Source organism: Bemisia tabaci, chromosome 7 (assembly GCF_918797505.1).
Source record: "Bemisia tabaci chromosome 7, PGI_BMITA_v3".
NCBI classification, from domain to species: domain Eukaryota; kingdom Metazoa; phylum Arthropoda; class Insecta; order Hemiptera; family Aleyrodidae; genus Bemisia; species Bemisia tabaci.
Window position 1 is genome coordinate 36,387,733 of NC_092799.1, and position 21,378 is coordinate 36,409,110.

The following is a 21,378-nucleotide window of genomic DNA, read 5'->3' on the forward strand; positions in this document are numbered from 1 at the left end:
CCACGTTTATGAAAAAAAAAGAAAGGAAAAAAAAGAACAAAAATGCAGTTTTGCCAGCTTCCACATTTTAAAAGTCAGTCTTCCCAGTCCTTTCATTCTTGCAGAAGACCAACCTCCACCCATCCGGTTGCATGGTCTGGAGGTTTTTGCACACCAGTGTTTCATAATGCCAAAAAAACCGAAGAGAACATGAACTGTAATGTTTAAACTTCAATTTATTCAAGGAGGAAAATAACAAAGAAAATTACAATGCAGAGATAAAAAAAAGAGAGAAAGAAAATGAAACAGCCTTAACAAGTACTTCTAATGTTCACAGTAGAGGTGGAGAATATGTAAAGAGTGTTATCCTTATATTACCATTTTTTCGTTTTTTCACTTTGAAAGACAGTTAGATATTCTTAGAATAACATCAAATTAACACCAAGAAGATGTGATCATGACACAAACAGAATTAAACGCAACCTATCTTAAAATTTACTGATATCCATGGGAGAGCCGGGGTTGCTGGGTGAGCCTGTGCATGGAGGGGGTGGAGTGGCGCCACCAACTGACATAGGAATAGCTGGTTTAACAAATCTTTCGGAATTACGCTGACCAGGCCTTGGATGCATCTGCTGGAAAAAAGTTTGACATTAATGGTTTCACATGAGAAAGAAATATGTGCGAAATAAAATATGCACATCGACAATGAAACTGCGATTTGTATGTCGGTTATGGTGTTTCGAAATCTCCACGCCTATTTTATTATTTAAAAGGACGCTGGACCAACAACATGGCTTGACATTTTCACAGAATATTCTTATGAAGAGGGAAAATCATCCAAGTTTTCGAGAAATGACGATTAATAGTCTTGCAAGTAGAAAATGTAGTATATGAAAAAGTCTGCAATGTTGCAAACTAAGATACATATACCTATTCTGTAGTTTCACTATTGATGTGTTCCAAAAATGAAAAATAAATTTTAAAAAACGTTCCTACACATTGAACGAGAAAATCTGACAGAAGTCCCTTTTGCATGTTCAGCGGCTGCATGCAAAATATCCTGTAACCAGCACTGCCAAAACTTGACTTACTGTAAGCGCATTCTATTTTGTTCCAAGCTATTCTTGATGCAATGCAAAGCACATCATAAAATGTTTTAATGCACTATGTCCTTCAGTTACTTAACAAAAAATGGAAGAAAATGTTAACTGCACTTCCGCTAATTTTGGACAAAACTGTCAAATTAAGGAAAAAATTATTTTTGGACTGATCTTCCTCATATTATGCCAGTATGTCTATCAACACGGCAGTGAAATTTTAAAAAAAATTGAGAGAAAAAATTATGCGGACATTATAAAAGCACTTGGTGATAAAACTTTAAAACTGTTGACGTTGGTTATTTCCACTCACCGTAAAGGAGAGAGGAGGTGAAGTATCAGAAAGAGAAAAATGAGCTGGAATAATTTGACTACAGGCGTAGCAACGTTGAGGGTTGACTGTCAAACTTGCTCCATCACGAGGTGCTGTGTTTCCAGCTGAAATAAAAAATTCAAGGGTTGAAAAATTGAGAGGTAAAATAAAATAATTACACATAATACGTTGATTGTTGGCACTTTGGTTGCACGGTACTATAACAGAATATACCATCATTACAGGTAAAAGACTAAAAGAACTGGTTGATCATTGATCAGATGCTATATTACCACAAAAAAGGTCATCATCAAAGTAACTATGGTCAGCTATAAGCTGTTTGCCACTTTGGACAATTTTTTCATAAATTTTGGAAATTTCAAGCGCAAAGAATTCTGGAAAATTCAATTCTTGTGGCAGGAAAAATTGACTTCAGTCGTTGTTTGAGTAGAGTCCAGTCAACCATCTGCCAAACGATGGTAGCTGATAAATTTGACCTGTCTTTGATGCTCATTAACACAAAATACTGATAAAAAATGGGGACCATTGCCTTCGACTACCCTACTCACCCAAAATTCGGCTTTACTCCTTACAATTTTTTTAATAAAATTAGTCAATTCATCCTGATAAATCCCTGACTAACTATTTGTGAAACTTTTGCAACTTTCATTGATTTCTGAGTTTTATTTTATCACCTTATACACATCATTTTTCTGACCAAAGCCAAACTGACCAATGGACTACTTTAATTTATCAGTCGTGACCTTCATGTGAAACTCAGCAGACCGATTGTTGAAATTGATAGACAAAGCTATAGACAAAGGGGACAACAGGGATATAGAGGGATCCTATTGGTGGAAGCGGGTGGTTGCAATGAACATAGGAGGTAGGTAATAGACTAACTAACGGCAACTCACGAGAGACCCTGTAGTTAGTCCATCATTTACCCCCTTAGTCTAAAAGAACCAACCATTTCAACAAATAGGATTGCTCCATACTCCCTAAGTATTCTTTATCTATAGTTTTGTCCATCAATTTCAACAAACAGCTGGCAGAGATGAACAAGAAGTGTGATCTTACCTCCTGGGGATAAAGGTCTAGAAGAGGATGGGGATGGATATGGAATTGGGCTGGAAGTAGTGCGAGAACGAATGCTACCAGATACAGCCATTTCATTGAAGAGTCTTTCTTCATCCATCTCTAAGCTGAAAAGCATCAAATAGCAAAACATTACCAACAATCAATTATAAGTGAATTTAGACATATCATTTGAAAACTTAAGGGGAGCCAGACACCCTATCTTCCCAATGTTAACGTTTGTACCTTTTTCTCAGGATCTACTGAACAAAAATTACTTCTCTTTTTTTTGTTTTGAACTTTGAACCCTCCTGAACATTTTAACACGGGCTTTTTTTAAAATTTAAAAATTTGAAATTTTGGTGAATTTTTGAAATTTTTTTGTTAGAAATCAAAGAATTAGGACAGTTGAAATCAAATTAAAAAAAATCCAGCTCGAAATTTTGGAAAAGCTCGTGTTAAAATGTGCAGGAGTGCAAGGATTAGAACAAAACAAAGTTTTTGAAAATCGATTCAGTAGATCCTGAGAAAAAGGTACGTGAGTGCTGAAAAATGTAGTTTTCGGGAAATGAGGAATTAAAAAAAACAGCAAAATCAGTTTTAGTGTAATTAGTAGTGTATTTAGTAAACCTTCCCTCACTAAACCGCGCGTAACTTCAAAACTACTCGTCAGATCAAGTAAAACTTGGTCTGAAATTAAAAGTGAGGAGTAGGAGGTTAAGATTAGTCAGAAAATAAAAAAACATTTTTTTTCAATTTTCAAGTGTCAGGCCCTTAAGGCATCAATTTATGTTTCCGATGAGTTAATTCATGAAAATGATAATTAGACGATGTGATCAGTGATAAAACCTATTTCGGGTCAGAAAATGAAGAAAAAACAAAAATAAAAATAAAAATAGGATGCTGAAAAAATTTACATTAAAATAAAAATTGGAATGCTACCATCTAACTTTCCTTTTAAAAATTTTTCCTCTATTCTTATAAAAATCCACAAAATGAGGTATCGTTAACCTATCATTACCAGGCTGGATTCTATGTGTACATGCCCTACAGTGGGCATTGGTTGCCAAACAAACAAATATTCAATATAAAATTTAGTAATTGTACAGTCAAAGAATTAATTTTTTTAAATACCTGCTTTCAGATTCAGACAAATGTTTACATAATGCTTCTCTTCTTTCCACTTCGAGCTGCAGTTTTCTATGAAGTCTCAAATTCTCTTCTTTAATTTGACGCTCTTCCTTGACAAACTGCTCCATTTTTTCAGTATCTAGAAAGAAATTCAAGGATTAGCACAGGAGAACCGACAGATATCCATTAGCAGTTCCTACAAAAATTCCTAACACCGAAGCAATCCAAGAAATACAGCACCTTCAGAAAAATCTGCGGATTCATTTTCATTTAGAGCAATAAAATTTAGAATCAATTTCAGCCGGATTGTTAAGAAAACTTCCAGCTAAAAATGTAAAATTTTTATCAATAAGTAAAATAATTTTTGAAATTTTTGCTCACACCGCAAGTGCAAGGTGTCAGTAACACTTGTTTTAATGTTGATACTTAGCATGCATTTATAATCTGCAAGGCATTCACTTCAAGGTTGTGATGAGAAACAAATATTCTTTCAAAATGGTAACCTTTGAGAATCCTTTTGAAAATGGTACATAATCACTGCCATAATTTGGGTCTGTGACATTTTTCTTGATGCTCCGTTACTCAAGTCGTTCAACAGATTACTCTATAATCTGTCATGCAGTTATCTACTTATATTGTCTGTCAATGGTATGAAATAATTTTGAAACGAGGAAGTTATAACAAGGTCTAACATCAAAACTTCTGCAACTGATGAAGATAACATCCGATTTTCGGATAGGCAGCACTAACAACTTTTTTCTAAAACCTGATCAAGAGTTTTCTGTTGCCATCCTGGTAATTTGTACTTCTAGGCTTGTCCGGCAGAAAAAATGCTCGTGCACAAATGTGTTAAAAGAGAAGAGCAACAATCAAATTGTCAAATCAGTGAATGGCTAAAAAATGATGCGGACAAAACAAAAAGTTAACACTCACGTTCTTGTTGAGCATTTTGAAGTTGTTTTTTGAGCTGAGTAACTTCACATCGGAGGGTTTGAATATGATGACTAAGATTAGAGGCAGTATCACCGTTACTGATTTCCTTTACAGGGGCAGGATCTGTAACTGGTTGGTCTAGTTTAATTTGTAACATCCTGGAATTCAAAATAAGAAAATTAATAGACGTTTCAAGTACGAAAAGATGAATCAATGTATCGTATGGTATCGTGCATGAGAAAGTTGCGCGACGTTTTTGTAATTTAAGAAAACAGCATTTAAAGTTGTCAAATTACGCTGGTTCTCATGAAACTAATAAACATTAAACATGTGCCATTAACATTGAGGTGAGAAAATTATCCTTGGTGTTTAATTTCCTTTTATAGTTACAGGGTTGCCAGGAGAAAAGCTGAAGACTGCTCGAGAAAAAGCCAGAAAATTTTAAAAATGCCAGGGTTCTTCAGAAAAGTGATGGAAATCCATTAAATATACAATGTAATTTAATTTTTCTGGAAGATACTGATGCAAAACAATATTTTCATCACTAGTGTAGTGATGCAGTGCTTAGATATACTATGTTATCTGAAAAATATCCTTCAATTACACCTTGAAAGCAACTTTTTGCGGACATCAAACGCCGAATGACACACTTATTTCCGTTTTTCTCTAGACTTGGATTTTCACTTGGTCAAATACATTTGACCTGCTGTTGTTAGAGTATGAAACTGTAGAAGAGAATGCAGCTCTCGTAATCCATGACTCACCTTTTTTCTGTTTCAAGTTTATCCATTCGTTTCCAAAGCTTGTTTACTAAAGCTTCCTGTTCCTGTTCTAAAGTATTTTCCAATTCTACTTTTTCTCTTCGCAGTTGCTCCAAATTTTTTTGCTTGCCCAACGTCTCAGCTTCTAGTTTTTCAATTTTCCGCATTAATTTGTTTACAAGACATTCTTGCTCTTGCTCTAGGGTCTGTTCTAAACGACACTTTTCTTGACGCAGCTAAAACATACAAAGTATCACGAACTTACTTATTTTTTAATTAATTGAGAAATTGTGTAAAATGATTCCATAAAAATTAAAACAGTAAATAATTATGTAGAGATGACAAAAGAAGGACTATTCCATTAAGAGGCACTTGCGCATTTATTGCTGCTGCAATTCTGCAGCGTTACTAAGTCAATCACAGGATTTTAATTTTATTTGATCGCCGTCTAAATTATTCGACTTTTGGGAGGTTTTAGCCTAAAACTCAGTGCAAGGTTCAGTAAATTTAAATGGGAGTAAAAGAACAGCTAAGTAGGACAATCTGAGCAACACTGATGGACATTTGCCCTTACTAGAGGATTAGGTATACCTCTCCTAGATTTAAAAAAAATTAAATATACCCTGAAAGGACCTTTGGGGTATGAAAGTGACGGCAGAATTTCTCAGCTAAGCAGCTCATTTGATTTCTTTGACCATCATGATATATCAGCAGTCTGGTCAAGGTGTATATAGTCTTCTTACATTAAAATATGTTTTGAAATTATTTTCTAGCACGACAAGTGTAAAAAGGTCCAACATGTCAATTGTTCCTTAAAATCTGGTGGTTTAGCCTCAATGAAAAATTTCCAATTAGCCTTGAGGAAAATGTGAAATTCACTTCTTTCTTTTTCAGAATAATCGAGAGGAGAGCTAACAGAGAAAGAGAGAATAGAAAAATAGTGATCATTTTAGAAAATTGCTTCATGGCCCCAGATTTGCCTCTAGTTTGCCATGATTTGCGGATCGCGAGATTGGACATTTACCACACTCTTGATTGGCATTTTGGGTGATTTGTCTCGGATTCTGGCGCAGTCCAACTGGCATGCAATACATTGTATTGATAGAGGAAAAATCACGGCAGATTTTAACTTATTTGCAAAACAATAGGATAATAGCCCCTGCTCGATACTGCACATGTGCCGAGAGATAATCATTCTCAACAAAAAAATTAGCAAAATTCAAAGAATTGAGAGCAGGATTATTTTCAGAAGAAAACCATGTATATACAATACAGTGATCGACTTTTGTATAGAATGCAAGGTTTTTTCAAAAGAAAATCCTGCCTTTATATTTCTGAATTTTGCAAGTTTTGGTTGAAGAAAATTATTTAAGCTCATGAGCAGGGGCTATCATCCTTTTTGCCTAAAACTTCAAAATCTTTTGAGATTTTTTACTTAATTAATATATACATTGCACACTAGTTCGAACATACCAGAATCCAGGACGAATCACCTTAATAGCATGGGTTAGGACAAATTGGGGTGGGGTCAGCATAGCATTCAGAATTCAAAATGGGAGTAAATTACATACCCTACACTTACTATCATTAAAATTGGGTCAAAAGCTCTTCTGAACCACAGGCAAATATTTCAGTCTTTCAACAATGGACAATTCACTAGGGGCGCATATGCATTATGCATCAAAGGGAATTTCTCGCACAACCTTGCTGCCAAATTAGAGGTAACAAGAAGTTCTTAAGTCCTTCATGGAATTAATCTCATGATTGACAACAGAAATTTGAAAGATAACGCAAGTTCCAAGAATAGACAAGACTCGGAAGTTGAGAAAAATCAAGAAATAAAAAATCAGGAAATAATGAACCTAGATTTATAAATAGGTCTCTTTGACTGACATGGATGAAATCAAAAGAATTGGCAGTCCAATTTTCCACACAAAGTTCCATTATTTTGTTCGTACACTAAGTGTGGAACAGCAAAGAGATAGGGTCAACCAGAAACCAGATGGATACGTACTGGATAAAAATGAGACGTATCGAATAAAAATAAAAAGACACATTTTAAACACAATGAAAAGAATTATTGCAAACCTGTGTTAACTTTCTTGAAAGATCATTGGTTAGGCACTCCTCTTCTTGCTCGTAGTGATGAGCAAGTGTCACTTTTTCTTTTTTCAATGCTTGAATTTTTTTCAATAGTGTGTTGCTGATATATTCTTCTTCTTGTTCAGCTTTAGCTTGCTGGAAAAACAATGAGGGGAATAAAGATTATAAACTGCTGTATCTTCCGGAGATCAGTTTAGCTTTTCTTAAGACTTTAATCAACTTTATTCAAAAGTTTAAAAGACTGGGTTGAATATTCTTTGAGTTCTCTCGAACTTTTGTCTCCTTTAGTTGTATGATTTGATTCCTAATGATTTAAGTAACCTAAGTAATGGGTTTAACTACAAAATGGCTATTATGTGTGCTCACCATGACCCGAGGCAAATATTATCATCTTGTCTTCAAAGATGTAGCCCTATAAATTAGTAGTTTATTTCAGACATAGGTACATGAAGAAAAAGAGAGAAACAAAAAAAATCCTTTCAACAGCAGTGTTTTAATCTTCTTTAATACTAAACAAAAAGCAATTATGATCATCTAGTAACCAAGTTCAGCGAAGCACCAATGTGATCTCAAGAAAAAAATCTTTCATTTTGTTTTCTCATCTTTCTTCCAGACTGGCTCATTGTCAAATGGACTTATTCCTGTTAAAAAAACCTTTGCGAGTGGGAAAGATGGGGTGTGTTCTAGAAAGCTGCACAAGAAGCAATGTAAAAGTGGGCGTGATTCTCTCATCGCGGCACTCATGAGCCATGGGCATAGGAAAAGAGCAATAAGAACAGGGGTCATGAGTTCATGCAGACGCGGGCCTTGTCGTGTGATGTCGCTGGCACTTTAAAATTCCCACTCATTCTTACGGCCCCCAAATAACGAGCACACCCCTTCTTTCCCACCTGTCTCTGGTTCCATTTAGCAGAAATATGTCTAATTAACAGCTCAGGTGCCAAGGTATGCATGCATTTAAGATCATACAGACTCAAGCAGTCCAAAAGACCTATAGAGATCGGTGAATGTCTGGTAGGAAAGAATCTTAAGAATCAATAGGTAAACACATAAGTCACTGATTGATTCGAGCAGAATTGAACAATGCTGATCATTTAGCATCAAGTAGTTGTGTTTAGAAATGGCCTTGAACAGTCACTTTCATGCCTACCATGCACAAACACTTTGCCGACATCTTTGAACAGTTTTGAAGTTGGTTGTTCACTTTTCTTCGAGAGACCACTAGATTTCATTCATGAATTTTAAGGAAAAAATCAGATCATACACCAAACAGCACATTGGTTTGCAAGATGGTTGTATTGAAATACGTTACTTTGATTTTGAAATTTTCAAATGAGATCATGAAGTTCCTGTGACATAAATTGGTAGATTTTATCAGTTGGAGGGTAGACCCAACATTTTGAAGCTAGGATTTTGTTTCAGTGCAAAAATGAGAACTTACAATTTTATCAAGTTATTTTTCTCGTTTTGAAAGTCCACTGACTTACTAGAGAAAAAATGCTTGCAAAAATAGATAGTCTTGAGGTCCATACTTACGATGGTTACTGAAGCTTGCCGCAAATTTTTGTTTTCTTCCTGCAAGGCTTTAATTTTCAATTTATACGTCTCCAGCTCAACTTTGCACACTCTATTTTGCTGTTGTAATGATTCAATCCTCTTCTGCAGTTGATCTCTGGTGATTGGGGATGGAGGCATCATTATAGGACCACCATCAATGGAGCTCGAATCACTCTCACTAGCGCTATCGGCCATAATTGAGGAATTTAACAGCAAATAGATTATAAGAAAACAGGACTAGTACTTCAACAGAATCGGAAAATGAACAGCCACAAGAGAAATTGGCAGGGAATGATTTAAACAATCTGAATAGATAGGGTGGTAGGCAACAGGGCTACTGATCAATCATAATTAGATAAATCTTGGTAGGGAGAGCAAAACTTTAGTTCTTGAGTGACAACTTAAAAATTTAAGATAAATTAATAAAGAAAGATCCACAGTTCAGAGCCTGAGCTCGTGATTAGACGACATTCTTATCATTTACAACAAAACACGAAATTTTAGGTACCGAATTTACAGTTCTGCGATCAGCAACTTCTCGGTTTTTAAGGTTAGGTTACTATGTGATCACAAGTGCAAACTAAATTATTTTACCACTAATAAACGGAAATTCTTTAAAGTCATGTGGTTAAAACTAACAACGAACTGAAGTAAAGTATGAGCGATAATTAAAGACGCACAGAAGCCCAAAATCTTATCTAAATTTTAATCGAAGGGACGGTGCTGCACATCGGATTGGAATTGGACATAATTGGATTGGATTTTGATAGGGTAGGGATCGGGCGGGAGCAAAGATTATAGATCGGAAGTACGGATTCAGAGCGGGAAGTTTAAATTCTGAGTACCCCCTTTACTATGCGGTGGCAGTTTGCTGACACGACTGAGCTGAGGCCAAGTGACCCACAACCAGGGCCGGATTTACCAATAGGCTACATAGGCTGTAGCCTAGGGCGCAACATTCTGAAGGGCGCAAAATCTTTGAGAATTTTTTTTTTTTTTTAATTTAACGAGTCTTTTGTTACTTTCCATTTTCCAAAACCAACTTGCAAACGTAAACGTACCTCAAAACTGTTTAAAATTGTGTTTTTTGAAAGGTGAATTTGAACATTTTCTTGATACCTAACATCCTCCTTCTGATCTGGAAGGGAGGGGCTCCTGGGGGACACCCCCCCTCCACGGGAGCGCCTACTTTTAGGGGCGCCACCCTAAAGTTTAGCCTAGTGCGCTAAAAATGTAAATCCGGCCCTGCCCACAACTAGAGTGTGCAAGCTCTCTCTCTCTCTCTCTCTCAAATAAAACGAAAAGTCTGCAGCACACCATGTCATTCAAGTTAACACCACAGTTCGCATGCAGATGATAGTCCAGGCCTCACCGAATGTATCATGCTCACAAAACCGAGCGGCGTGCAGAGAAAATGTGAATGCGAGCAGGGTTCTTGCGGTCTTAGAGGAAAGGGTAACAGACGAGACGCCCAGACGTCTCTCTGTCTGAAATCGGGCGGCTTGCGCTCATAATCAGTTCTCAAAGGAAAAGATAAGCCAAGGCGATACTCTAGAGTACCTACGAAGTTACAGTCTTAAAACATTATAGAAGTTAAATAGATTGCGAGGAAAAAAAAGACAGTAACCAGTTCTTTGTATGAATATCACTGCTTGATGAAATTAAGGGGAAAGAAACCATGATATGCAGCAACACGGTACAAGACGTCATACACCTTATTTTCCGATAGGCAATATCTCCGTTAATAATGAACGAAGAAATAATGTGTTCGAAAAGATCTTAAACGTAATTTACTCTTTGCTAATAAGCTTAAACTATCAACATACGATTCCGTGACTAAGGCAACTGACTCATTTGTATCATTCTTAAACTCCGCGTGATACGGTAGGCGCGGAAAGGCGTCACTGATGAAACAAAAATGCATTATCATTGTCACGACGCGAAGGTGGTCGATGAAGTATAGGTAAAGTTTCAGATTTAATATCATCCGAACGATTATTTGCACGGAGATAGTCGGTGAAAAACACGATTATCCTTAAAATTATCATCATTCGTAACTTTTCATCCTCCGCGAACACTCCTCCTCTCCTCTCGGACGGCGGAGTGGGTACGTGATGTGGTATCGCGCGAAAATGAAGGAAATTGTTGGCGTTCCATTTTTTCACAATTTTCTGACTTTTTTATTTTATTTTAGGGGGAGGGGGAGGGGGGAGGCGAACTACTACTACAACGGTATGTGATGTGGTATCACGCCGCTTTGAAGGAAACTCCTCCTTTCGGACTCCGCGGAGTAGGTACGTGATGTGGTATCACGCGGAAATGAGGGGAAATATTGGCGTTCCACTTGTGTTGTAAAAACACCGTGTTCATTCTGTTAAAGTTTTCATCGTGGAGACCTCAAAATCCGTCCGAATGGAGTTGAAATTTCAAATATTTTCTAGATGTGTTGAATGCGACAGTTCGAAAGTACCGTATGCCAATAGTTAAAAAATAAGCGTAATTTTTCCGCAGAAATTGATGGATAATCTGTGTCACGGAAGCCTCGAAACCCGTCCCAATAGCGTTAAAATTTCAAAAAATTGTCGAGAGAGACCTTACGGTGGTAGGGGGGCCTTCGCCCCCCCCCCCCAAGCAAAATGACCCAGGTTATCAGTGTGTGGTGTGATCATGTGGCAGTGAAGGTGCGAATCCTCACAACCCTTCGTTCCCCTCGGTATGGGAGGGGAGAGCTGAATCGAAAATTCGCCACTTTTGATCGTCTAACATGTTATTCACTACTGTATCACCCAAAAAAAATCACATCTGATAGAGTACAAATCTAATGGGCGATAGAATAACGTCCTTTTAATGGACGGAATTAACATAAAAATATTCGCAATTTCAGTCAATGTTCAATTTCTCCTAATGGCTTGTTCAAGTTAGCGACGAGCTTCTTCCTCATCGCGGTGGTCGTAAGATTCCCGTATATTCGGCCAGAGGAAATAGCACCATTTCAGGGCTATCGCCCGGTGAGCAGGGTGCGTCTACTGGTCTGGATTTTTTAAGGGGCGTGCCGGAAGTACTGAAGAAGTGTGGATTGTGGAAATTCCGCAAGAAGGTCCGGAACTTTTTTCTTCATGCCACGCGTGTTTTTTAATAAAGCTTGGAAAGTATGCAATACCCTGCGCGTTGATTCTTAGAGTTGTATCTGCCTGCAAGATTTTAGACTGCGGAGTTCCTCAAGCCATCACTGACCAAAAACTCCGGCCGTGGAAGCCGTGCTTACGGGCTATGTAGACATACCGTTCGCGTTCTGGGCTCAGAGACCAAAAGTTCCAGGGTTAGCACCTTGAGTTGTTGAAGCTACGGCTCCAGCACTCGGAACTTTCGGTCTATGAGCCCGGAACGCGGACGGTATGTTCACATATCCCGCAACTTTTTTTCCAGTGTGCATTAACGAAGTTTTATGTATCATTTTGGCGCGATTCGAGCGAGAATTTCTTCAAATGGAGGTACCAACTGAAAAATACTTTCTCTACCCTAGGGTAGCGAGAAAGTTAAAATACTGAATACTTTTTCAGGAGGTACTGGATTTCTTGGGAATGCACTAAGAGGACAGCAACTGCTTTTGACCAGCCTGTTTACTTAGACACCCTGGAAGCGAGCAACTATTCGAACTCCGGAGTATGTATGCGGTGTCAGCCGAAATTGAAGGAGAACCTTAGGCTGTATCACCCATGTATAATATTTAATTTTGTCGTGGGCTGAATGTGCCGTCGCGAAAACTTGCCTTCTTGAAAAGCGAAAACTTGACTCTGTGTTACAACGCTCGCGCAGTAGATCCTGGAGACTCCATGCCTTTTCGGAAATCGTTATAACCGCCAGGGGCGTCATACAGCGTTAGTGTTCCCTAGACAGGCAGCTTAACCCCAGCTAAAAGCCTTGATACACACGGCGATTATCGCCGCGATTGAAAGACGAAAGCCAATGGAGAGCCTTGATTTCGATACATCGACGTCAATGGATCGAAATCAAGGCTCTCCATTGGTTTTCGTCTTTCAATCGCGGCGATTAATCGCCGTGTGCATCTAGGCCATAAAGTTGGCTTGTTTCTCTCTAAAAAAGTAAAATAGACACGGCAATTCTGAAACAAAGCAACGTAAATGAGTGTTTTCTTAATGTAGCATCGACATATTATATGATTTTTTGTCATGTTTCATTTAGCGTTTCCCATTGATCGTTTCATTTTCGCCTTTTTCGTGTCACGAATCATCATCCCTCGAAGAATCGTTTCCCCTTCCTAAATGAAAATAATTCTCCCTTATTTGTTTGCAACATTTTTCTGCACAAATGCGCATCCTTCTAACTAATGCACAATTAGATTACGCAGATTACACTTTTGCCGTGTTTCCGAAACGTACAATTCGTGCGTGCGTGTCGCGTCCTCCTTAAAGGTGATTCGATGTACGCCATGTTTTGTGTCAAAACGACATGCGATATATCGCATCGATTGGTTCTATTTTTCAGTTACTCGTCATTTTTCTCGAATTTTTGAGATCTCAATTCTGTTGTCAGAAGACTAAAGACTCCCTTTACCAATTTTGACAAACAAATTCAACGTAATATAGGCGTGGTTTTTTAGAGAGAAAATATAGCATTCGAGTGTAGTTTCGATATCAGTATCGAATGCGATATTCTTCCTCTGAAAAAACCACGCCTTTATTGCTTTGAATTTCTTCGTCAAATTTGGTACATGAATTCTTTCGTTTCATAACAACTGGAGTGCGATCTCAAGATTCGAAAGAAATGACAAGTAGCCGAAATTATGGAACGAATCGATGCGATAAATCACATGTCGCTCTGACACAAAAATGGCGTCTGTCGAATCACCTTAAGATATTGCATCATATACCTCGGAGGGAGAGGAGGCAGCAAAAACTTAAATCTGGCTCTGTTTTTGCTCTTTTTGCAAAATACAGGAGGCACTACGTTTACAAGAATTTTTCTGGAGCAATATTGATCCTCATAAAACAAGTTCAATGTCGCGTACTTAGTGCTCCCATTTCAACGCGCATCGCCGAGAATGGCAAGATGGCAACCGAAAATATCCCTACCTCTGCGATCTCTTTTTCACGAAGCGATTCCTCTCTCGCAATCCATGGTTCGTGTAGCCGTGCAATGATGACGGCTGCACCGACTGCAATCGCGGCAGAAGGGATGCATAGTCGAGAAAGAAATCGCGGCGGCAAGGATGTTATGGACGCCACCGGCCCGGCCACCTTAGCTTGTTCGGCGAAGTTCAGTGGAAGCTCATAATAGGCAACTTTGAACTCGCTTTTCAAGGTTTGACGCAATTTTCAAGAATACCTGCGACAGATTACTGCGCAAGCTTTTTTAGTGTCTGTGTCACTTAACTCACTTCAATCTTTCTCTCCTCCATTTCATTGCAAAGCATAATAATAATGCTCGTTCCATTTTCTGTTTCAGGATTGACAGCTACGAGCTTCTCATAAGGTACGTTATTTTGATTTTCTGGATTAACACAATTACTGATCATCCACTATAGTGCGCAATATTTTCTAATTCAAATTTTTAATGGAATAATTTCCGTAGGAAAAATTGAATTTCCCAATTGGACGTGTTTATGCTAAATGGAACTTTGTGCAAGTGGAAAGATGGGGTGTGCTCGTTAGTGGTCGGGCCATAAAAATGAATGGGGATTTTAAAGCGCCAGTGACGTCCGCGGCAACGATGAGAGAAACGACGATCGGGGAGGCGGTCTTTAACTCATGAGCCCTGTCCACAAGGCTATGACATGCCCATGGCTCACGAGTTAGCGCTCAGTTCCTTTTCATTCAATTGAAAATCCACCTTTTCCATTTTCTCAAAAGGAACTGTATCCACTGACTATATCGTTTCTTATCCAGCTTCCACGAGCACACCCCATCTTTGCACTTGCACATAGTTCCTTTTAGGATAGATAGTCCAAATATGGGTCAGTTCGTCGCGCTGGTCACGGAATCGTGTCTCGATGGTTTAAGCTTATGAAGTAGCATAATATTACCAGGAGGCTACGCCCCCTGGTCGCTAAGCGGCCCAACACCCCCAGAGGGCGCTTCGCGCTCTCCAGGCGCTTTGACAAAAGAACGACAAAAAAAATGAAAAGATTTTAATACCCGACTCTCATTGGTCCGATCTCCCTCTGGCTGGGAACAATTGGACGAATAATAATCAAATTTCAAAATCGACATTTATCTCAAACTTCACGCAAAGACTGGAACGAATCGGAACAAACGGAACGGAGCATTTCGTCGCTTTTGGATAGTATGTAGCAAAGGAGCATATCTCCGATTCACTTACCTTACCCTATTAACAGACCAAGATTCAAATTGTTCCGCTCCGTTCAATTTTCTTGAGGCTCATGCGCAGGGGCTTTCGTCCTTATTTTTGCAAAAAATTCAAAATCTGCCGAGATTTTTGACCTACAATCGATGCGATACATCGAATACCAGTTCGACCACGTCACTTGAGCTTGACGAAGCACCTCGAGCGCCGGCCGTAGCTCACCAATTGCGCGTCTCCACGCAACATGACGTCATTCCGAACCCATTCATGAAAAGACTCGAAACGCGGTGCGAACAACGGGGCAGAGGATCACGCTCCCCTTGTACCATGCACAACATGTTGAGGTAGGGCAAGTTCTCGGCTGGAGGGCGACAGGTGCCCCCCGCCCCCCTCCGCCCCTCCCATTCGCAAGTTGGAGCTTGCAGCGCCGCACAGTGGATCGAGTCAATTGGCGAGGTCGGACATGAAATTTTTGACTAAAACTGCAAATTTTGATGTTTATTTCGTCACATTTTACATTTCAAGGGGTGCTTTTGGAAGAAAATTTCACGCCGAAACCAATGTAACCAATTTTAGAACCTCAAAGTTTTGTATAAACGGAGTTATAAGCGTTTAAAGTTTCCAAATTTTGTCCGACTTCTGCTATTGACTCGATCCACTGGGCGCCGCGACGCGATGCGGCGGTGGCGGCGGTCGCCCCAGCCACTGCACCGCGACCGCCAGCGTCAGTTCAGTTCGGTACCTCGGTCCAGACGGACCCGTGTCGTTGAGGGCGATTTTCCGAGTCCAATTTCTCGATCTTGTGCGAGGGGTATCAGCTCGTCATGCTGAATTGAAAAACTGTGCGCGACTGGAATACGACATCTTCCCTTTCACCTGGTGTTGATATATTTTCTAACCCTTCAGATCCCTTATTTTTCGGTCATCATCCTATTTTTATCGAGTCCCTTAATTTTCGGAGCAACCCTGCAAGATTGTGTGTTTTTTGTTGTTGTTAAAAAAAAGTCCATTATTTTTAAAATCGTGGATATTGTACCGGTAGAAGTGTATCGGAGTAACCTAGTAGTGCATGAATGAAAATCGACGTTCCGCCTACTACAAATCGATCTAACACCAATCGATGAAGTCTTCGCTACGTTCGTTGTGATTTACGAGTGTATGAAATGAATGCTCTTGATTGTTTGAGTCGCAAGACAAGTTGTAACGCGTGCTAAGGGGTGAAAGTGCTGCGAAATAAAATTACGTGGACTGGCGATATAGTGGTGTGAACACGTGTGCCTGGGGAAGTTGTGATTTTAAATTGTTTGATCATTGCGTGTGACAAAAATAAACTAATCCGTCCGCGGTTTAAGTATTGCGAACAAAAATTAGCATCCGGAAGCGTGTCCCCCCCCCCCCCCCAAATAATTTCTTTACTCTATGGTGCTATTATACAAGTATTGGTGTTTCTTCACAAGCTCTGAGATAATTTCGAGATCGAACAGCTCTCTTAATAATGAATTTTGCGCGGTTACCTCGTATTTACCTAATCACTCACATTGGATACGGCAATATTATCAAGTGAACAAGATGCTTGCGGAGTTTCACACTCTCCTTGAATGAAGAAGTGAAGGCTTCTCTTCTTTTCAAGATTGCCTCTTTGAGAAGGCTACTTTTTTTTTCCGATACACAGGTAAAGCTATTGACAAACATTTAGCTGATATTTTAAAGTTGAGGAAGTTTACTGATAGAGAAATATTCCATCTTGCAGGGTATTCTGGGTTTTCTCTAAAATTTGGACAACCTTAAAATAGAGTTTATGTAAAGTAATGTTATTTGCGTCGCTGCGATCAATAAATTCAAAATAATCGATTTTAAAAGGTCCTAATATCTCAAGATTACTTTTAAAGCTTCTAAAAAAAATAACAGTATCAATACAAAATAATTAAGTGGACTCCCTTGGCCACCATTCAATTGAATTCCAGCTTTCACCACACTCCAGATGTTTAAACGGCATACGCACAAAGGAATGCATACTGAAGTTCAAATCAGAAAACCCGTTGTCTGTTTTCCGTGTTGCGGGCACTTTGGGGACCCCCCGCTTTTTTGAAAATTGGCGCGTTAATTCATAAACTTTGTAGGGAGCGGCACCATCGATTGGCGGGAGCCAATGAGATCGGAGATTCAGCTTTGTTTACATTTTTCGCATAAAAATCAAAACAAGCATGGTTTTCCTTGGTTTCTCTCGCTCGTGGTTCGCGCACTCCTCGCACTTCTTTTTTATCTCAATTGTTTTACGATCCGTTGAAAACTGTTCTCATTAACTTTCGTCGTTCGATGTTTTTACCGAGAATCCAAAAGTCGTGTTTCCTATTTTTCATTACCTATTATCTTTGCTATGCTATTCGCCACCTCCGAGGTCTGCTCTAAAATCTGCCTCTGTAAGTACAACTTCTTGCCTAGTTGTTTGTTGTTTTTCCTCACCATTTCGACATCAACTGTGTGTACCAATTATTCAAATTGCCAGGAAATCTCACTCGCAATTTGTTGTTTGCATCAAGTTTCCAATGGCGGTGAAGTGAATCGTCACACAAAGATACATTTCCTTTGGTTACGTACGTTTGCTTCACTTTTTGTCTAGTTTCTTGTTCCCTGAGCCCACTAGGTCAGGGTCTGGGTCATTATACATTGAGGAAAAATGTCGAAATCTTTTTGTAAAGAATCAAATGCACATTGGGAATTCGGAAGAGAAAAACTAACCTGTTGACGTTGCCTGTTGAGATGAGAGGTGTCGATTGGCATCATACGCAATGATCAGTTTGTTTCATAGCTATCTTAATACGCCATAGCGCAGCTCTAGGAATGATTCATTCCATGCCTTTAGTACCGTCACATTACAATTGAGTAGTTCTTTCAAACATCCATGTCTCTTTGCAAGTTGCTTAAATGGTGCATACTAATACATTGTTCTTGGAGAGCCAATTAGAAGTCATGTCTTTGATTTTTGGAACTTATTTTCTCTGCGCCGAGAGAAATTTATGTGTGCATGTGTATTTGATTCAATATACAACCTTGAAAGAGATAAACAATCTCAGCAGCAGGGTAAAGGCTATTTGTGGTACAAACCCATGCTGATTTGTATCCTGGCATGTCAATATAGTTTCTTATTCTGAAAGCTGCTTTCTGTAGGGAGACACTCATTTGTAAGGCAAGGGAAAAGTCCAACTTCCATAATATGTGAATCGGCACCATCCATCAGTTAAATAGATGCTCTCAGTCAAAATCTCAGATGGCTGTCACTATGAGCAGGATGATCAATGAGTGTAACAATTGTCTTTCTCTTATATTATTGGCCTTAGGTGCGAGTGGCGTTTATTTTCCAATTTTGTTTAAATAAAAAAAAAGAAAGAAAGAAAGAAAAAACTTTTACTTAAAGCTAATTTAATAAATAGTTCATTTTTTTAGTGGTAAGATGGTCTCTACAAAATTCCAAATAGATCAATGCTCCCACAAGATCAGGTACTTAAGTACTTTGTTAGGAACTTTTTAAGAAATTGGTGGATTTTCGGTGGCTTCCAATCTGCTCATCAACCTCTGTGGCTGCCCTGTTGCTGACGTAGCGAAATGTGAACGTTCATAGGAACGCCCGGCACCGAAGCAACTATTCCTGCTTGATTGATGTCTAAGTTGCATAAGCAAAAAACTGAAGGCGCGCATTCTTATAGAGGACCCTGCATAATACGAACTCCATTGTTCCAGGCTGATCTTGCTTTGAAGGTGGAGCGTTGGAATTTTAGATTCGAAGTAACTTCCACGCCATAATTAATTAATTCTGGGTTTTTTTTTTTTTTTCTTTTTTTTATCAAATGAAAATAACTGAGCCGTTATTTTTCTTGAGACCGTCCAATCATTGTAAATGAAGTATCTATTCTTTGTTTTGTAATCTGCAACCCGGCTCCTTTTTATCCACGAAGATGAACTCACATTTCGTCGGCTTTTCATGTTGTAGAAAAACGTTTTCATATTGGACCCATACTTTTTTTATCGCCTAATATTCAACGTAATGAGTCGATTCACGTAAAAAATTAAACGATCTAAATGATTGAGGAACAACAAAACTTGGCTCATCCTCAGCTGTCGAAACGAAACAAAATCTCAAAGTGACGTACAAAAAGACAGGCAGTGCATCTGATGATTTGTCACATCATTAATGCTACAAGATTTTTAGTGACAGGTCAGAACCACATTAAGCATGGACTTTCCTTCCTCCTTATTCTCCGTAATGATTTTCATCATTATTTAAAGTTTATGCTGGTGTAAAATCAATGAAAGCCCCTTAGTTTTTTTTTACTTTTTAGTGTATGTTTTCATTCGTTACTCAAATCTTCTATTTTAATCACTTGCTCTAAGCTAGAAGAATTCATACCGATGATCAGGTCCATCAAACCCTTTAAATACTCTGGTGGGCACGTTTTTAGAAAGAATAAGCGGGAAAACAGTTTGGCAGCAAGGATGGTAGGTGGTAGCAATGTAGCATCCTACCTCAACGTCAATCTCCAGCTTTGTTAGAGCGCACCCGTTCCCAGTTGCCAAATTTCAAGAATAAACTATACTTGTAACTAAATCTGTACTCCGTCGCAAAGGGCAACGCGTGAATTTTTTAAAGCGCGGCAATGACGGAATTTTTGCGGTTCACAGCGTGGTTAAAACCGTGGAGAAAATCAATAAAATTTTAATCACTTTTCGCAGGCTCTCGTTTCTGTTTGAAAATTGCCCCGCCGCCGCCACCTGGTTCAATGCCTCGATCCCCCACGTTGCTAAGATTGCGGGGAATTATGACATAAAAATTAATAAGTCGGAACGTTGTAGGAAGATTGCGCCGGGTACCGATCTACAGACTCGCCGTTGAGCGTAGGAAAGGTATCATTTAAGATAATCAAATCATTGGTCCTCCTTACTCCGTCTGTCGAGTCCAAAGTTATGTCTGTACACTGTGATATCCTTCCAAAATACCATGTGATGATAGATGGTAACTTATCAATGTGTGCCGCTTAACTTTGAACATCATATGGATTGCATTATGCAATTAAGACTCCAATTTCTGGCCCATTCAAGAAACAGCATAAGTGCCACAAGCATCCTTATGCAGGTAGGTACTTGTACGTATGGATGGTCCTAAAATTGTAGTACTTCACAATTGCAAAGAGTTTTCCATTTCATTTTATAACGAATGGATGTAAGGTAGGAAACAGCCAGTCGAATGGCCTTTTAGAATTTTCCCTCAGGGTAAAACTGAGCTCTCAGGAGTAAAGTATCGAGCTTGTTGGACCGTTTTGCTACAAGCATTTTTCTCCCGAATACGACTGCGCATAAGGAAAAACGTTGTATGCCCTCTCAGACGTTGCCATATTTCCTTCAATACAACCAGAATTCACTGAGAAAATTGTGAATGTTTTTTTTCAAAGTTTCCAGACATTTTCGTCCGCAATTCCAACCTAAATATTTGAAAATTTCAAGGATCTATGCACAGTTTCTCCCATAAATGCATGCCCCATGTGTTCATCCAGGTGTCGATCAGGTTCCCTGCTTTCCTCAATTTCGCGCGAGTCAGAAAGTTGCTCCCACAAAAAGTGGATGACTCCCTCCCCCCCCCCCCCCGATCAGATTTGCGAATGATAAGACTGATAGATAAGGTGAAATGAAATGGTATAGTGAGAAGGGCTTAATCAACGCTTATTCCACCATTTTCACGCCGAACGTCGCAAACAAACAAACAAATAAAACAAACTCAAAATCCCATGCTTACAACAATTTTTGCGCGAGCATGGCATCGACTATTTGGGAAATGTGGCATTTCTCCGATGTTGATACGACGTTTTTCTTCATTGTCAGCTCGGCAGAAGAAGTAGTGCCTGCAAAAACCTCTCCCAACAAATTGAACTCAGCTCATCACAGAGGATTCTCAGACGGTCACAATTCATCCGTCACGTCTCCGAGGCAACGTCGAGGTTCCTTCCCGAGCGTGGAGCGGGAGCGCACCGCCTGCGATGTATCGATTGTTCTGCCATTTAAACCTTTGGTAAAGAATCGATTATTAAGGTGTTCGCAACGAACACCCTAT

General features: G+C 39.1%; 2 protein-coding genes across 10 annotated transcripts in view; one reads left to right on the forward strand and one right to left on the reverse strand.

Annotated features, from left to right (window-relative positions):
* Positions 1-195: 195 nt before the first annotated feature.
* LOC109032062 (coiled-coil domain-containing protein 6) lies at positions 196-9,714 on the reverse strand. 2 transcript variants are annotated; one of them, XM_019043984.2, is made up of 8 exons: positions 8,934-9,714; positions 7,383-7,532; positions 5,298-5,530; positions 4,534-4,691; positions 3,604-3,739; positions 2,473-2,597; positions 1,393-1,517; positions 196-614 (listed from the first exon to the last, which is right to left on the reverse strand). In XM_019043984.2, the coding sequence occupies exons 1-8, from the start codon at positions 9,147-9,149 to the stop codon at positions 468-470; spliced, it is 1,290 nt and encodes a 429-aa protein (XP_018899529.1). In that variant the 5' UTR covers positions 9,150-9,714; the 3' UTR covers positions 196-467. The 2 variants fall into 2 exon arrangements, with proteins under 2 accessions (XP_018899529.1, XP_018899530.1); XM_019043985.2 differs by having other exon boundaries at positions 196-611; positions 8,934-9,713.
* A 6,258-nt stretch (positions 9,715-15,972) lies between these two features.
* The window catches only part of LOC109032066 (uncharacterized), a 296,669-nt gene continuing 291,263 nt past the window's right edge, over positions 15,973-21,378 (forward strand). For 2 of the 8 annotated variants that reach the window (XM_072302695.1, XM_072302694.1), the window contains exons 1-2: positions 15,973-16,950; positions 17,243-17,698. Coding sequence is in view for 1 of the 8 variants with exons in the window: in XM_072302694.1 (XP_072158795.1) it covers positions 17,656-17,698 (43 nt within the window). In the remaining 7 variants the exon portion in view is untranslated. The remainder of the gene's footprint in view (positions 16,951-17,242; positions 17,699-21,378) is intronic. The other 6 variants (XM_072302689.1, XM_072302688.1, XM_072302693.1 and 3 more) reach the window with 5 other exon arrangements.

Bases quoted from the DNA above. Each gene is read 5' to 3' on its own strand.
- LOC109032062 (XM_019043984.2), bottom strand. From the start codon at position 9,149: ATGGCCGATAGCGCTAGTGAGAGTGATTCGAGCTCCATTGATGGTGGT. The intron at 7,533-8,933 runs GTAAGTATGGAC...TTGTTTTTCCAG, and splicing joins GGCAAGCTTCAGTAACCATC to CAAGCTAAAGCTGAACAAGA. The intron at 3,740-4,533 runs GTGAGTGTTAAC...ATTTCTTTCTAG, and splicing joins TCAAAATGCTCAACAAGAAC to ATACTGAAAAAATGGAGCAG.